This window comes from Pseudopodoces humilis, chromosome 6 (genome assembly GCF_049639895.1).
Source record: "Pseudopodoces humilis isolate 2021_Gansu_Grassland_sample_001 chromosome 6, ASM4963989v1, whole genome shotgun sequence".
Taxonomy (NCBI): domain Eukaryota; kingdom Metazoa; phylum Chordata; class Aves; order Passeriformes; family Paridae; genus Pseudopodoces; species Pseudopodoces humilis.
The window spans coordinates 37,452,044-37,468,152 of record NC_142205.1 but is presented as its reverse complement, the minus strand read 5'-3'; the positions used below and the strand labels follow the sequence as shown (position 1 = coordinate 37,468,152).

Below are 16,109 nucleotides of genomic sequence, written 5' to 3'. Positions count from 1 at the left end.
TATTGGAGACATGGATTATAGTGTTTTTCTTCAACAAGATACATTTTCCTTTTATATGTAAAAACTTAATGGATTGTTAATGATCAGTAAAATAAAAAAATCCAGACATTCAGAACATATCTTCATAAGCAATGTGTTGAAGCTGGACACTAATATCTGCCTCTCGTTTGACAGGAATATAAAGTCTCCAGCTTTGAGCAAAGGTTGATCAGTGAAATTGAATACAGGCTGGAGAGATCTCCTGTGGAAGAATCAGATGATGAAGTGCAACATGGAGATGAACCTATTGATAACAGTATGTCACCATATTTTGAGATAAAGCTGAAGCACTACAAAATCTTTGAGGGAATGCCAGTCACATTCACATGCAAAGTGGCAGGAAATCCAAAGCCAAAGGTAAGGAAAGATGGTAAATATTTCTAGAATGTCTTGGAAGAGTTCTGTGTTGGTACCTTACCATCAGGCTCTGGACTCTGTGTCTTACAGGAAGAGGAGTTATTCACACTTGACAAGAAATACTCCTAACTGGCATAAACTGCAAATCTCTTGTGGCATAACTGGAGTTATTTAGTCAAAATTTAGTAAAAAAAATGCTACCATGAAGCTTCTGCTCTCAGTTCTCCTGAGACTTCTCAACTATTTTACCTGGAAGTGATGCTTCTGTCATTTTCAGAGTTACCTTCAGGCTACATTTGTAGCACAGAACACAGTGCAATGCTAGAAAGCCCCACATGAGCTGGCACAGGAGTCCCAAAAGCCACCTCATGTTGCTAGCATGGGTAATTAGTTCAGGCATGGCAACATGCTAATGCAAAAATCTGTGGGTTCTAATTCAGAAGCCAGCATGGTATCTCTCATTCCTCAGCATCTACACACACTAGCAAGACTAGGTTTTACTGGAACGTAAGAGAAGGCGTAATAAAATACCATAAGCTTCCTTATATCCCAGCAGCAAGATGAGACATGATGGTGAGGTTTTAGTGATGAACTTCTGAGGGAGGGTTGGGCTTGGGAAGTATTTCCTTGTAGCAAATGTAAAAGTACCAGTTGCGTGATGTCAGTAGTTTGGAAGAATGCCCTCCTTGGGGAGGTTGCATACAACCATTTCAAAAATTACTTGGCAATCAACTGACTGATTGTGCCTCAGGCAAATGGCAGTAGCTTCTTGAAGTCCCTGGCAAAGCCAATGTCTTCCCCATGAGGTCCTCACAGCTCTCACAGTGACCTCTCGTGGACAGGGGCTCTTCTCAGACAAGATCAAAAGATGCCCTATCTGTTACATAAGACCTTCATGGAAGCACTCACATCCAAATCTCTCATCTAGTGTAAGCTTTACGGGTACTTACGATTTCAAATAGAGATAAATGGAAGTAACTTTACATGGCCTTTACATATGTGTATGATACTGTACCAGCTGTTAATTTAAAAAAAAAGGACTTTATGAGGTAGCAGAGGAAGAGAAACAGAGAACTAAGGCTACATCTACATCAGCAAAGAGTGCAGACCAGAAGAAGAAAATCTCTAGAATGAGACATCTATCCCTGCACACGTCAGAAGGTTTTACTCCACGCTAGCTCTAATCTCGTCCCACAGACTGAAGCAGATGCACATTTGATGAGTTCTTGGAGCACATTTTTTGGCTTAGTTTCATCTGAAAGGAATCCAGTTCTGTGCTCCAAGAGTACATTATGTGAACCACTGCAAAGTGGGGTTGATCAGTATACTTATATCAAAAAAGCACTCCTGCTTCAAACTGAAGACACACACACTGAGAAGATAAGCCCAGTCTGACTGAAACCAAACTTTTCGTGTCTAGCATTCTGAGATGACCATAGGCAAGAGTCTGTTGTGCTGAACAAGGGTGGAATGCAAATGGGTCTGTTGCTGACAGAAGTGCAGTGTGTGCAGAGATACTCTTTCTGCCTGAGGCTTATGACTAAGTTGCTAGATGACCTATTATGAGTCAGCCTTAGTCAACTTCACCATTCCCTAATTTCCACAGTTTCCAATTAAGGTGTAGTTTCTCTATCTGATTTAAGACAGATGAAAGGGGATGTCTCCTTTCTCTCACTGGGCCGATAAGGATTGCACAGCCTAGAAACCACATTCCTAGTACTTCCCCTAAAGCATGCCCTTACAGAGGAGCATCTGATGTGAATGCCCTGTGATTCACAGTGATGTTCTGTTTCCCTGCAGTGTCAAAGCGTTCACATGAAGAAGTGATTTGCTCTTGCACCTGGAACTCTGGCCCTTTGTTCCATTCACTCGCAGATGCTTTGTGTAATTTGTTAAGTTGCTTGGGATGGAACCAATATCAGTCCTGTTGTATGGCTACTTGTTAGCCAGGCTTCGCAAATGTCCGAGGCCCCTCATCTGCCAGAGCATTCCAAAACAGCAGTTTTGAAAAGCTCAATGCCTGAGGGCTGCCCTTCTGCTGTCATTTGTTGAAGCTGGAAGTGTTGCTTTTGAATAAATTTTTTACTTTGGCAAATGAAAAGCTGGAAATAATTTACTAACTTGAAGCTCCTCCCTTCTAAGTATTCTGTCAGGTCTGCCAAGGAATGGTTTTGGGAAAGACTGTAGTGTTTCTAAAATCTGGCATTCATTACAAGGGATTTTTCTAAGCAGAGTTATTGGCTTGATTATTTTTTCCCCTGAACATGCCATGTAAATTGAATACTGATGTGCAAATTCTGTCTTCATATATGACTTTTTAAATCTGAGCCTACTCTTTCTTCTAACCTTTGGTGTAATGTAAAACTATTTTCTCATCAAAATGAGAAACCTGTGGTGCTACAGGAGGGACTATGGAATACTTCTTTTTAAGGGATTATTTCTCCTCAGAATTTAGACAATGCCATACAAGAGGTTAATCAAGAAACAAATGTTATATAAATCTCATACTGAGCACTCTTCACATGGCTGAATATAATTCTTGGGTGATTAAAAATGCCTCTGTTGCCCAAGATCAAACCCTCCCTTTGTATTGTGTGTGCCATTGTATTCCTAGTCATTACACACTGGTTTCTGAAAATTTGGTGCAAATAAAAGTAATCCAGATGCAGTGTTCGGTGCCTATGTAGTTTAATGGTACATTTATTAAAATTTATCCTAGAAAGAAAATACTTCACTGCAAGGGCCATTGTCTCCTGCAGTGGTAGTGTTTTCCTTATTAACTCCATGTCAGATAAAGGTAATATTAAGAATTTACTACTCACGTGGGATGCAAATGCTTTTAAAGTTAGTTGAAATAAGTTTTGGACAACATATACATGATGTTTGGATAGCTGGTTCAGTTAATATTTGTGTGTATTTCCATGCATGTCTCCTGATACTTCTAATAAGTGTACTGTTATTAAATAGTTACTACTTAATGCAGTAGATTTCCAAGCAACATCATGACACATGTAAAGCATGCAAGTTAAAACTCATTTTTTGCAGCAATGTTGCTTTAGCACCCATTAGCATGTGTATATAAGTGATCAAATATCTCTTATATCTGCAGTAAGTGCTCTGTCAGCAGACAAGAAGACATGACTAAATCTTTTGTTCAGGCCACAGAGTCTCTGCAAGGCTGCTGACAGATGAAATGGGAAACAAGCATAACCAGCTATTGAGGAAATGAAATCATTTCAACTTACACACAATGCTTTTAATTTAAAAATCATACACAGTAATAAATTTTTAAGGAAAACTTCCACTCATTTTCACCAAAAAAAATCTCCATTCTTTTTTGTGAAATTCAAAAGTATATCCTTAACTTTCCCCCAAGTGAGTGAATTTCAAGCTTTGAAATGTTGGCACATATGAAGAACCCAGCAGATTAAGCTCTATCAGGAATGGAATTGCACATTGCTCTGTCACTTCATTTTTTACTAGAGAGCCAGTACCCTTTCCTCACTCTTAAGCCCTAAATTTCCACTTCAAGAATGAGCCTGAGCAAAATGTGTGTGTTTTCCTCATGCTAAATAGTCCCAGCAGGACCAGGACAAATACAGCTGTACTTTGAATGAGTTGGCCTCGTAAAAATGGTGTAGGTATCTGCACTAGTAACACTGGTGTAGGCACAAGTGTCTCAAATGCTGAGCACGATATTATGTGTAGTACACCTTTCAGAAACGACTGAAATAATGTTCTACTTAAATAAGGGTTTGGGCAGCTGAGTACAGCTTTCCTAGGATAACATTTTTCAGATATTCCTCTGTGTGTGTTCATGCATACACAACGTTTACTTTTGATTCCAGCAGTTATCAGTTTGGGATTTTACTTTATTATTATAATATTCTTTTTTAAATCCTGAAAGCCAGGTCAATTTTTTTTTCCCTTCAAGTTTGAGGCACTAAAAATACATTTTTTGTGTGTGTAATTCATGGATTACTGTAAGATATTATCCTGCATACATCATTTTTTTGGCTCACTGAAAGTATATCTTGGGTCAGCCAGAGAATAGAATTATGTATCAAAAGTACTGGAAAAGCCCTCTGTTTGATAGCCAATGTAACTGTTCTGTGCAGCTTGGAACTGTGCTGGTGTTGGCATGCAGTTATTAACGGATGTCGATGTGCTGCTTTGCTTTGAAGTATTTCCTATTACTTTGCAAAGCTGTCCACTTGCGTAGCTGGCCTGTCACACCGGCGTGACATTGTTAGTTTCAATCATGTCATTACACTGAGCTGGCCTCTCCGCACACTGAGCTGCTCACTGCCAGTGGGAGCAGCTCTATCCCCTCTGGCATTTTAGTCCAGTCCAGTCAGCGTAATGGATATGAGACAAAACGGGTGTTTCAACAGTGAGATCATTGCTTCTATTTTATTCATCATTGAATTAATTAAGCCTATCATTATCTTGGGTTTTTCATCTGTTTTTATTTTCTGAAAAGAGACCAAAAGCATTCTCAAGTTTTTTCTACAACTTCTCCAGCTTTAAGCAAAATAAACGTAAAATTATTAATCTCTGAAATTAGTAATATTTTCTTTGAAATGACATTTAGTTTCAGTTCTTGAAATGTTCAGCCCTTATGCACCTGAACATTTTGTTGGAAAATGTTCAGGCTGTTGTTTCTCTTTGGTCCACTGATAATCTTGTAACTGTTCATGAAAGTGGCTCATAGAAAGAGGAGCTGATCAAAGCAGTTTTCTTTTACTACTTACCAGAGAGTTCTTCAGCAGTTAAATTTGTTAGTGCTATTAAATGAGAAATTATGACAATGAGCACCCACCTCTTACCAGCTGTGCTTTGTTTTCTCTCTGCAGATTTATTGGTTTAAAGATGGGAAGCAAATTTCTAAACGAAGTGATCACTACCGAATTCAAAGAGAACCTGATGGAACTTGCTCACTGCATACTGCAGCCTCCACCCTGGATGATGATGGGAATTACACTATTATGGCTGCTAACCCACAGGTAAATGAAGGTTTGGCTCCAGAGCAAACATCCTTCTGGACATAAATCTTCAGAAATCTATCTCATCTCACATATGCATGTTTTAATTAAATGATGAAGTCACCATAAAGTATGCAAGTTAGATTTCTGTTTTCATCTTGCATCAGTAGGGTGGGACTTTTTATCTCCAAGAGATTAGCAACTCAACAGTAGTTTTTTTCCTATGGTTTGAGGTTTCAGGGGGAGGGGTGTAATTTTTTAATTACTCTTTCACTAGTTGTTTCAGCTGATAACATTTCAGTATTCTAACTGAGCATGGATAGCACGTATATATAAAGGGAGAAAAAGATCCAATTTACCAGCAGAAGTACCAGTCCAGCAATTTAACTTTCTTTTGTTGACCCTACTCACTGACTGAGGCCAATTTTTGAAATTAGTGGGAGTATGTTACACCTCAACCTGCTTACATTAGGCAGATTGCAAGTCTGTAAGGCAAAAAAAATCTATCACTATTATGTAGCAGTCCTGTGTCGATCTTAAACTGCTTTTCTGAAACACAGTGTTACTGGTTTAGCAATGCCATTTTTTCTTTGCAGATTTAATACAAGAGCTGAGGGTACACAGCAGAAACCCACTAGTTCATTAGACAGAGCCAAACTTACAGGTCATTCATCCTATGGAAGCAGCTTTTTCAATCCACTTTTCCTATACCACAGCAAATTGAGGGGAAAGAGTTGCCTGTGAGAAACCAAAGCAGTAACATTTGGGATGTAATGAATTATTTTCTTGTGCAGTGCCAAATATCTTGCCAATACTAGGCCTGCAAGGAGAATCGCACTGTAGAATAACAAACTGTATCACTGAGACAGAGTTTAATCTAAGCAGGAGTGTTGTGCTCTGTTTTGCACGTTGCTAGGTTACTCAGCATGACACTGCCATTTTTGTCTCACTCTTCAGCTTGTCAGTCCTGCTCATACTGCAGAGGGCTTGTGAATATAAGGGGTTGTACACAAAGGCAACACACAGAGCAGCTTTTGGGTAGATTCTATGAACTGAAGTGCTTAAATATGGGTGGTTTAACTATTATTTCTACATATATAACTAAAATAAATACTTATGAAATCTCAAGGCTATGGAATTGTTCAAGCTGGGAGCTTTTACACATAGATGACATTGTTACAATACTTGGTACCATTTAAACTGTGAAATTTCACAACAGGTTTAAAAATATATGCATGCTCAAGGTAAGAAATGGTTCCTGTTTAACTTCCTCTAAGTGTTGTCTCAATGCATGCACAGAATTTCACTGTGTAGTGTTACCGTGTGATCCAAAGTCTTGGAGAACTTGGTGAACAAATTGCCTTTGTGTTTGGGCACTGTACTCTGTCCCTGATTATTTACAGCCTCCTTTGGAGCGTTTGTTGTTCTGGATAATGCTCATTCAATGGCACAAGAGTGACCCAGGTTACCAGTTCTGGTCATTGATGGCACTACTTTGTTAGTGAGTTTTTGGATGTACTAAAATGAGCTGGGTTTGTGCAGTTCCCAGCTTGGAGCTTGAAAAAGCAGCTTTGTTAAATGATAAAATTCTGTGCTTTTGCTTTTTCCCCTCTTTGGAGAAGAACCAGAAGCATCTTCCTCTGGCTCCCCTAAAAAAAACATCTGTTTCACCAAGCCCATTCTATTCTCTTTTTTACAGTGTAATTCCCAAGCAAACATACTTATCTCTTACACTATTTGCTTGCTTTTACTATGCATTTAACAGTACAATGGAGGCAAAGAAGGGCTGTGAGTTAATGTACGAGCCTTTCACACTCAAAGATCTGGATTCCAATTCTTTTAAGTCATCCTGAGTGGAAATAATCTTGGCAAAGTCTTCTCAATTCTAATGGAAAGTTGTCCACGTCTCAAAGCTATCACAAACTTAGGCAAATTTGGCAACCATTCCTTAAGAAAGCGAAGTACGTCAATATAAGGGAGCTCACATCAGAACTCCGATGGACTGGTAGATATTTGCTAGGCTGTTGCTGTGTTTGATCATTGCTTTTGGAATCACCAAACTCTAAAGCAAAAGGTGTGTTCTCAGCTGATAGAAATTGGTTCTGTTAAAGCAAAGGATGCAGTTCATTAAAGCTCTGCCAGTTCATGCCATCTCATGACCTGGGCTAAGATAATAGGATTAATGTTGTAAAATGCCTTGTTGACAGACCCTGGAGATCATCCATGGTAGTTAACACCGCAGGCCACATTGCCCATGGTGTAAAGTGCAGCGAGTTTTACTTAAGAGTCAGATTTAAAGTTCTGACACACCACTGGGGCTTGTTGTAAAATTTGCTATAGAAGTTAATCCAGAGCAAATGGACCCTGGGCCTAGACAAACACAAAACCTTGCCTGGTTCAGGCCTTTAGTTAGAGGTCATATCCCTTAACTGAGCTCTCATCAAGTTCTTATTTTCACCTTTCTTTTTATCCCAATCTCTCTGCTTCTTTGCATTACACACCCACAGTCCTTGGGCTGGAGTCCCCTTAGTTTCTAGGACATCGTCTCATTAATTACTTCCCACTCATGTCTTCCTTCCTCTTCATCCTGTGACTTTTCTGAAATCTTTGGTTTCCTGCTATCATTCCTAATCTTCACTATCCAAATTCCCTTTGTGAATTTACCTTATTGCCCTTTGTGTTTCCATTTGTGACCATCATGTATTGAGATATGCAGAAATGATCCCAAACTATGTGTATTCATCACCTGCCAGAAAAATATTAATACGTAGTGGTAACCAAAAAAGAAATCCATTTGTTCCAGATGTCTTTAATGGTCTTGTAACATGAGGGGAAAAATAAAGCTTTTACATAAGGAATTGCTGTGGGTCTTTTACAATGGCTTATTTTAATGCAGGGATTTTTCTTGCAGGCTAAATGGGTCATGGGAATAGAAGTGGAACACAGACTTCATTTCTAAGTGAACACAAAAGTTGTTGCTATTTGAAGGCTTCTTGTGAGCCCAGTGAAATTGTTTTTTGATGGGCTTTGAACAGTTCTTTAAAAACGGCTATTTGCAACCCCAAAAATACTGTGATAAAAATATTTGTCACTTTCGTGCTGACAGACTTTGAGTGTGGAGCTCACAGCTTAGAGCTGAAATACACTGCAAAGCTGATGTGGATGTTGCCTTACTGCTACTAGCCCAAGGGGCAGAGCACCAACAACCTTACAGGGCAGTTCCATCCCAAATCTGTTAGGACTAGTGCTTGTGCTTTAGAACCTGTCTTCTAAAACACAAAGGAAAAGAAAAAAAAGGGACCAAATACACCAGAGCTGTGTTTTATTTAACATTCATTGAAAATAACCTGAATTATCACCAATGTCCATTAGCACAGCTGTGCCTTTTAGTGCAATTCCTCAAACCAGGTTCACTCTGCAGAGAGGACCTGTTAAGTACCTGTCAAATTATTTTGGTTTTCACATTAATGAGGGATTTTTTGAGTTGTGGGCCCACCAGATCAAGTAGAGCAATCCATTTTGGAGGCAGCAGCTCTGCTGTTTACTGCCAACAGTCACCATGGGCCATCTTCAGGACCTTGAACTTGTCATTCTGTTCACTTGCCACACACAGAAACCTCCTGCCCACATCAGTAACAGTCAATGAGAACATGATTGCCAGTGGTATTAACAGTCTTTTTTTTTAAAAAAAAACAAGTATTATAGTCACAGTCATTCTAGTCTGTTCTGTGTTAGATTGGAAGCTAATAAAATGGGTAGGCAAAAAAAAAAAACCCCAACAGATCAGGTTGAAAGTTTATTATTACATATTTTAAGTCTTTTAATGTTCCTTCTTTCTATCATCCTAACAGGGCAGAGTAAGTTGCACAGGCAGGCTCATGGTTCAAGCTGTAAATCAAAGAGGCCGCAGTCCTTGGTCACCTTCAGGTCAGCCTCACATAAGAAGGTATTTGATGCTTTTTTTTTTTTCTTTTAATAATATGGATTTTGCAGAATAATTGGGGTAAGGTAAAGAATGTGAGGTAAGCAGATAAGTTAAAGGCATGGCATTCAGGAAGAACTGTGACCTCTGCTGTCTGAAAATTGCTGCAGAACTTGCACACTCAGAAGTATAAACAACCTCTGAAATGACATGACTTTTAAATATCTTTAAATTTCCCTGTCTCCTCATCCTTTTTCTGTGATGTTCACTAGTTACTCTGTATCTCAAATTACACTATCAGTTGTTGGGAAGGCTCTTGTCACTTAAGATTTTTTAAAATATTTCATGTGATTAGGATTCTACCAGGAACCTCCAACTTCTGCAGCTTCTAGGAAATGTTCATTTAATAACTGCATGCCAAAGAGGTTTATCAGATTTATATTAGAAATATTTTAGCATTTCAGTATTTAATATTTCAGTTCAGTTAGAAGGAATTATGAGTCAGATATCAAGTATTAAACTTATCTTTGGTGAGTTTACCATTATTCCCATATGAAGCTATGGGTTAGGTTTTTGGGCCATATAAGGGAATTTTCCCTTCAAATATTTTTTTTCTTTGCCCAAAGCATTTATGAGGCTGTTTAGCACAACTAAGACAGCTTTAGATGATACAAAAAAAAAATAATTATTTTGGTTACCAGAACTGTTTTCAAGGGACTGTGAGGGCTCTGGTTTCTGGACTCTGCTATAATGAGGCATGTGCTTTGCTTAATGGTTCCAACAGCCATATAATCTCAATATTACCTAATTAATATACAGAGTACAAGTAATTACACAGTCAGTGTACAACCAGGAAAGGATTTCTATAACAGTACTGGTACTAGTGTGTAATGTAGAACTGCTGCATGTAAAACAGGCTTTCTTCCCCCTTCTGGTAGCTATAAAGTATTAGGAAGTGAGTCTGGTTGGTTAAAAGATCTTGTCAGTCTTATTCCTACATGGAACAAACTGCAACCCTGAAAGCATTTCCCAGCATTTCTCGGAGATGGCCACCAGCTCCCTCTGCAGTGTGACACCCTTTGTGTTAAGCCTAAAGCTCAGAGTGCCTCTGGAGGGGAATATCCTGCCAGGCTGCACTGTGTGAACAGCACAGAAAAGTTTGGGACCACCTGGTGTAGCCTGTCCAGTCACTGATGCACTTAGCACCTTCAGATAATGGGTAAAAATGGAAAGTCCATGAGAAAAGGAAAAAAGGGAAAAAGCTGCCATGATGAACCAAGCTTCAGCTGAATGAGTCAGTGCACATGGGGTTACAAAGGGGAAAGACCTTTAAAAGCAAAGACAATGGGAAGACAGGTAGGGGTGAAAGCATCAAGCTTTCCACTCCTGCACTTCCTGAAGGACAAAATGTGTGTGTCTCTCTCTCTGTGATGGACAGAACCCTCAGGTAGTAATGGAGGAGGCTCTTTCCAATCTCTCCAAATGCATTCAAAGTCCAAGGCTGCTTCTGGCTGGTATTTTATTTTCTAATGGAGACAGGCACTCAAGCAGCTGCTATTGCTTTGGGTTGGGTGTTCAGTGAGCAGTGAATTATAAATAAAGGATTTCTGTACTGCAGGTTAATTAAAATTAGGGCAGTTATTGGGGATTCTTATTTCCTGTAAAATTACCATGAGAAAGGCTTACGCCATTCTCTTTGCTCTGGAAGAGCAGTTTCTGTAAGCATTCAGCACAGAATCTAGTTTAGTGACAGTTCTCACTACTCCCACCAGAGAGTTCACACAAGACTGATAAAATGGAAGCACATAAAACCTTCCTAAGAGACTCTTGCCATTGGCTTTTCTAACGTAATATCCCAAATTACCGTTCCCCCATATACTGTGGTATTTGTCATGTCTATTGCCATTGACTTTTGATAAGTAATATTCCTATGGTACTACAGTATTCTTTCTATAAGCTTTTCTGCTTGAGAGTAACAAAACAGTTTGCTTCTTTTATTATGAGTGTAATTATTAGCTTAATGAACTTTATGACTTGTTACACTATTGACAGGCTTTTTTTCTGAAATACATTTCATCTCTTACAGTATGTGTTCTGGCAGAACTCTGGGGTTTTATTTCATTCTTAATATACTTTTCTGAAATTTGCTTAGCTGACAAACATCACTTTCTTAACATCACTTGATATGGGTGGCCACTTGAATTTTCTGATGTGTACAAAGCTTGGATTCAATCCCTTAGATGACAAGGTGTTCAAAAAACATTGTGTCACCTAAGCATGGCAGCCACGGTCTCAAATTTAAAATGCATGAGAAAATAATCTTAAAATGCATGAGATTTAAAGAAGATTTAAAAACTAAACATTCCTATCACCTTGCTCTCAATTAGGGGATTAATTTGAACATAATCTCCTATATTCCAAATTAGTGATCGTTACCATATGGTCAGTCATAAAGTTTTCTTCATCTTCTTGCTCACTGAAATTCCCAGTGCATTGTACCATACCAACCCGTGGAGTCTCCCCTGGACACATTTAGTACATGATGTCAGTTCTGCTGAAACTAATCTCTGCAGTGTGATGTCTGCACTGCAACTCCGAAGAGCCCACAATGAATCCAAGAGTTATTCCAGTCTTTTTGTCACTGCTAGACATCTGAAGCTACTTGGCTCTACTCATTTCATTATATTTTAAAACCACAAAATATTTTAGAATTGAAATTACTCTAGTTTCACCTTTCAAGGCAAAGGCTTAAAAGAGAGTCTGTGATTTTAGGGTGAATTTACAAAGAAGTAAAAAGAAATGCAACATCTGTGGTCACAAATTCTTAACTTCTTTGTTTACCATTTTTTTTAGCATAAATTCCCCCCACACACACCTCCCAGTTTGGACTAGTGCTGCCTTTTCCTGCAGCTGCAGCAATGAGATGGTGGCTTTCACACTCCTGTGGTGCCAGTCACCTGTTTGGCAGCTTTGCAAAACTTTATGAAGCACCAGTTACTTGTACTTTGTTGGCAGCTTATCAACAGGATGCTTGTCAATAATGTGGAGGCAGATTTTGCTCAGGTTGCTTGCTCTGTGCAGCACCCACTTGACTAGATACCATCATTTCTAGTCAGTCTTGCAGAACTCATTACCAAACATTAGTACACTTGTTCCCTATTGCTCTCCATCTGCCATCCCATCTACCTGCACAAGGCATCCATGCCTCTGAAATTGATCAAAGTTGCTTATGAGCTGCAACGTTGGACCTACTGAAGTAGCTTTAGATGTGTTCAAGTGGCAAAAACTGTGAGGTGCTTCAGACATGGATTTAGGCACCTGAATAGTTACATGAGCTCTTAGTGTGTGCAGGGATGTCAGTGTGTGTTCCCCAGTTCAGTATCCAGACATACATTATTAAGCAGTATGGAATAGATATCTACACAAGCCCCCCCAGCTCTTCCATTTGCCTTTAGTTACCACTGTTGGAAAACTGTTACGATCATTAAAAAGTCAACATCGAACTATTAATAAGAGAGAATACATAGCACAGGTGATGCTTGTGAATTCAAGCACAGCAATAGCAGAGAAAAGGGCAACAACAAAGCAGGGCAAAATAAATCAAATTCAAGCAACTCTAATTAAACTGCAGCTTCAGTGGAGCAGAGCGTGCAGCTGGAGTGTTTATCTTCCATGCAGCAGTACAGCATCTTGTTTTCAAAATGTAAACATTGAGGGTTTTAGGCTCTTTTTTGTTGTGAATTATTTTAACCTGGAGAAATTACCTTGGGGAGTAGAAAATGCATATGGGCACCTATACTGCAGCATAGACACTACAGACAGTGGCCAAAACAGAAACACTGGCAAAAATTTACATCATGTGGGATTCAAAGAAGAGAAATTCACAGTAATGTGTCATTGATAAAAGTGGTCTTTGGAGGATATTTGAGTAGCTCCTCTCTTTTACACGGGATGTTACTGTAGGCAGCAGCTGGCTCCAGAATGGAACCCACTGGAGCTGATCAGGCAAGGACAAAAGTGGATATACAATTTTGTTTCAAGATTTCTTGATTACTAAATCACACAAATGGAAAAATCTAATTTCAGTGGAAACAAAAATGTAGTTAAATGAGGAACCACTTAAAAAAAGGTTTGATGGATTAAATTAACAGGCAAGAATAGCAAATGCTGAAAATGGATTAAATGATCTTAAGGTGCTTGATACTGTGTATGGAAACAGGAGTTATTTTTCTTTCCTTTTTATTATTTATCAAACTGTTTATGATACCTTTATTAAAACTATTTTAAAAATATAAAAAAAATATAAAACAACAATAACAACAAAAAAAAAAACAAACCAGCAACCAAAGCTATTCTCCCTATTGCTCGCAATTGAAATCTCATTGTTTCAGTTCCACAATTTGGTGGCATTGAAAATATTCAGGAGTATGTCATACAAAAAACCTGTTAAATGAGGAATAAATATATCCACAGCCATGCAATACATAAAATTTTCTGTTAAGTCTGATGTGAAAGGTCTCTTGTCAATTGAGATGAGCTAGCTTTTAGCTGCTGTTATTTGCTGAAACGGAACCATGATTAATTAACATTCCATGTACTTTCTGGTGTAATCAGCAGCAGTGAGGGGATTAAATACACAGGACACTAGACATGGGGAACTGAAGCTACATGCTAAGGCCTGTCAGCTTGTTTTATCTGTATTTCAGTGATTTAAAGATGAAACAAAAATAGTGTCATTCATAAAATTCATTGATGTTACAAGCTATTATTCTATAGCAATGTTGTTTTATATGTCATAGTTTGTCACAACATGTGAATTAAATGAAAGTAATTAAATAACTGCAGTGTCATAATTAACTCAGTCTGGACCGAATGCTACCAGTGCATGTGTGTAAATATGGGGTGATTACAATATCAGTCAAAGAAGTGGTTTAAAATTTAAACCAGTCTTATAAGTGATTATGGTTCTTCTGATTTAGCAGAGAAAAAAAAATAATTTACCTTTATTTCATGTTATTTTAAGACCACGATCTCGATCAAGGGACAGTGGTGATGAAAATGAACCAATTCAGGAACGATTCTTCCGGCCTCATTTTCTGCAGGCTCCTGGAGACCTGACTGTTCAAGAAGGAAAACTATGCAGGATGGACTGCAAGGCAAGTGTCATGCAAAGGGTAGCAGCAGCCTTTTGATAACATCAGCTGACTCAAAAACCACATTGGTTTCTTTTCAAAGCAATTTTGCCTATTGGCAGTTTCGGTGCCTGTTAGTAGGGTAATTAATCTCATTGCTTATGAGTATGTGGACAATAAAAGTTTACCTCCCCTCCAATGAAAGTGCTTCAGGCAAACCTTAGACTTCACAGTAAACTGATTTATAGAATTCAGCTACGCTGGGGTGTGGAGGGAAGCAGCACACAAAAAAGACAATAAAAAGACAATGTGTTTCTACATTTTAAGTCCTTTTACTACTTGAGTTTTGAACCCTGTTAAAAGTTTCAAACAGTATAAACCTGATTTATGACTCTGCTGAGCAGAAATAATTCAGGCTTGTGTGACTTGTGTTTACTTTATGCTGACCTATTTGGGAGAAGCTGTTTTCTCTGAAGCAAGCTCCCCACAGCAAGTGGCACAGCTTTTAAGAGCGTAGACTTGTCCACACAGACCAAGCTGTGTAGGTGGTGCTATCACTAGGGCACACCTCAGTGGAATGCAATTTCAGAGGTCAGTAGTTAGTCAGCTAACATCTTTTTGTCTGCAAGTTTTCCAAAAAGAAGTTAATCTAGAAAGGACTATCTTCTCATTCCACCTGAAGAGCAAACAATAAAAAAGACAAAAGGTGTCACCCTGCCTTTTGTTTTGCAATGTATTATTATTTAGCTTCTAGCCTATCTACACATTGATCTTTTTCCAGTCGCGCCCAGAAGACATCATGGAATTCAGGGAGTTGGCCAGAAAGTAAGTAAATGACTATAACTGACTCAATGTGTAAATCAGGACAGAATTGGATCTTTAAATCTTTTGGTACACTTGCAGTAGCAAACCAAACCAAACTTCCCTGAAATAACAAGTCAGGACTGCTCCAGTGTTTCATGTGACTAAAAAAATTTCCCACTGTTCTCTTTACACTCAAGGTTAGTGGATTACCAACTCCAGACTTAAGCTGGCAACTTAACGGCAGACCAATTCGCCCTGACAGCTCTCACAAAATGTTGGTGCGTGAGAATGGGGTGCACTCCTTGATCATAGAACCAGTCACATCTAGAGATGCTGGAATCTACACGTGCATTGCCAGCAATCGAGCTGGTGAAAATTCATTCAGCCTGGAGCTCACTGTTGCAGGTAACATCTTCATGCTAAACTGTCAGACTGAGCACTGCCAGGATAACATGAAAAAATGAAACGTGAATGACGTCAAATGACACATGGGGGGGTGGAGGGTAAGAAAAGGAAACCTGGCAGTAACAGAAGGATGGTGTATTTATAGGTGAAATATTCACGTTATGTTCTGGCATAAGTTGACTGGCATGTAATGTCTGTGCACAGAGTTATGAAAAGTGGGCTGCTGGCCTTGAAGCCACAAACCAGAGTATTTCCCTGGACATTTTTTTTGTAATGACAATCTGTGCAGACCCACGCCTAGCCCCGGGCAGCCAGTGGGAATGCTTTGTGCATTTCACAGCACGTCAGACTAATGGCACTGCAGACTTTTGGTAGAGAAGGTCCTTCTTCAGTTAGAAGTCCATGCTTTTGTGGAATATGGGAAAGCACTTTTTACCAAGCATAGTGCAGACAGTTTATCTAGTT

The 16,109-nt window shown here is 39.0% G+C and overlaps 1 protein-coding gene across 2 annotated transcripts in view; it reads left to right on the top strand.

Moving 5' to 3' along the window:
• The window catches only part of PALLD (palladin, cytoskeletal associated protein), a 186,745-nt gene that overhangs the window by 166,287 nt on the left and 4,349 nt on the right, over window positions 1–16,109 (top strand). Inside the window, exons 15-19 of one of the 2 annotated variants that reach the window (XM_088056555.1) lie at window positions 175–396; window positions 5,253–5,402; window positions 9,233–9,327; window positions 14,327–14,459; window positions 15,437–15,644. In XM_088056555.1, coding sequence (XP_087912681.1) covers window positions 175–396; window positions 5,253–5,402; window positions 9,233–9,327; window positions 14,327–14,459; window positions 15,437–15,644 — 808 coding nt within the window. Of the gene's footprint in view, window positions 1–174; window positions 397–5,252; window positions 5,403–9,232; window positions 9,328–14,326; window positions 14,511–15,436; window positions 15,645–16,109 lie in introns of those variants that run through there. The other variant, XM_088056554.1, reaches the window with a different exon arrangement.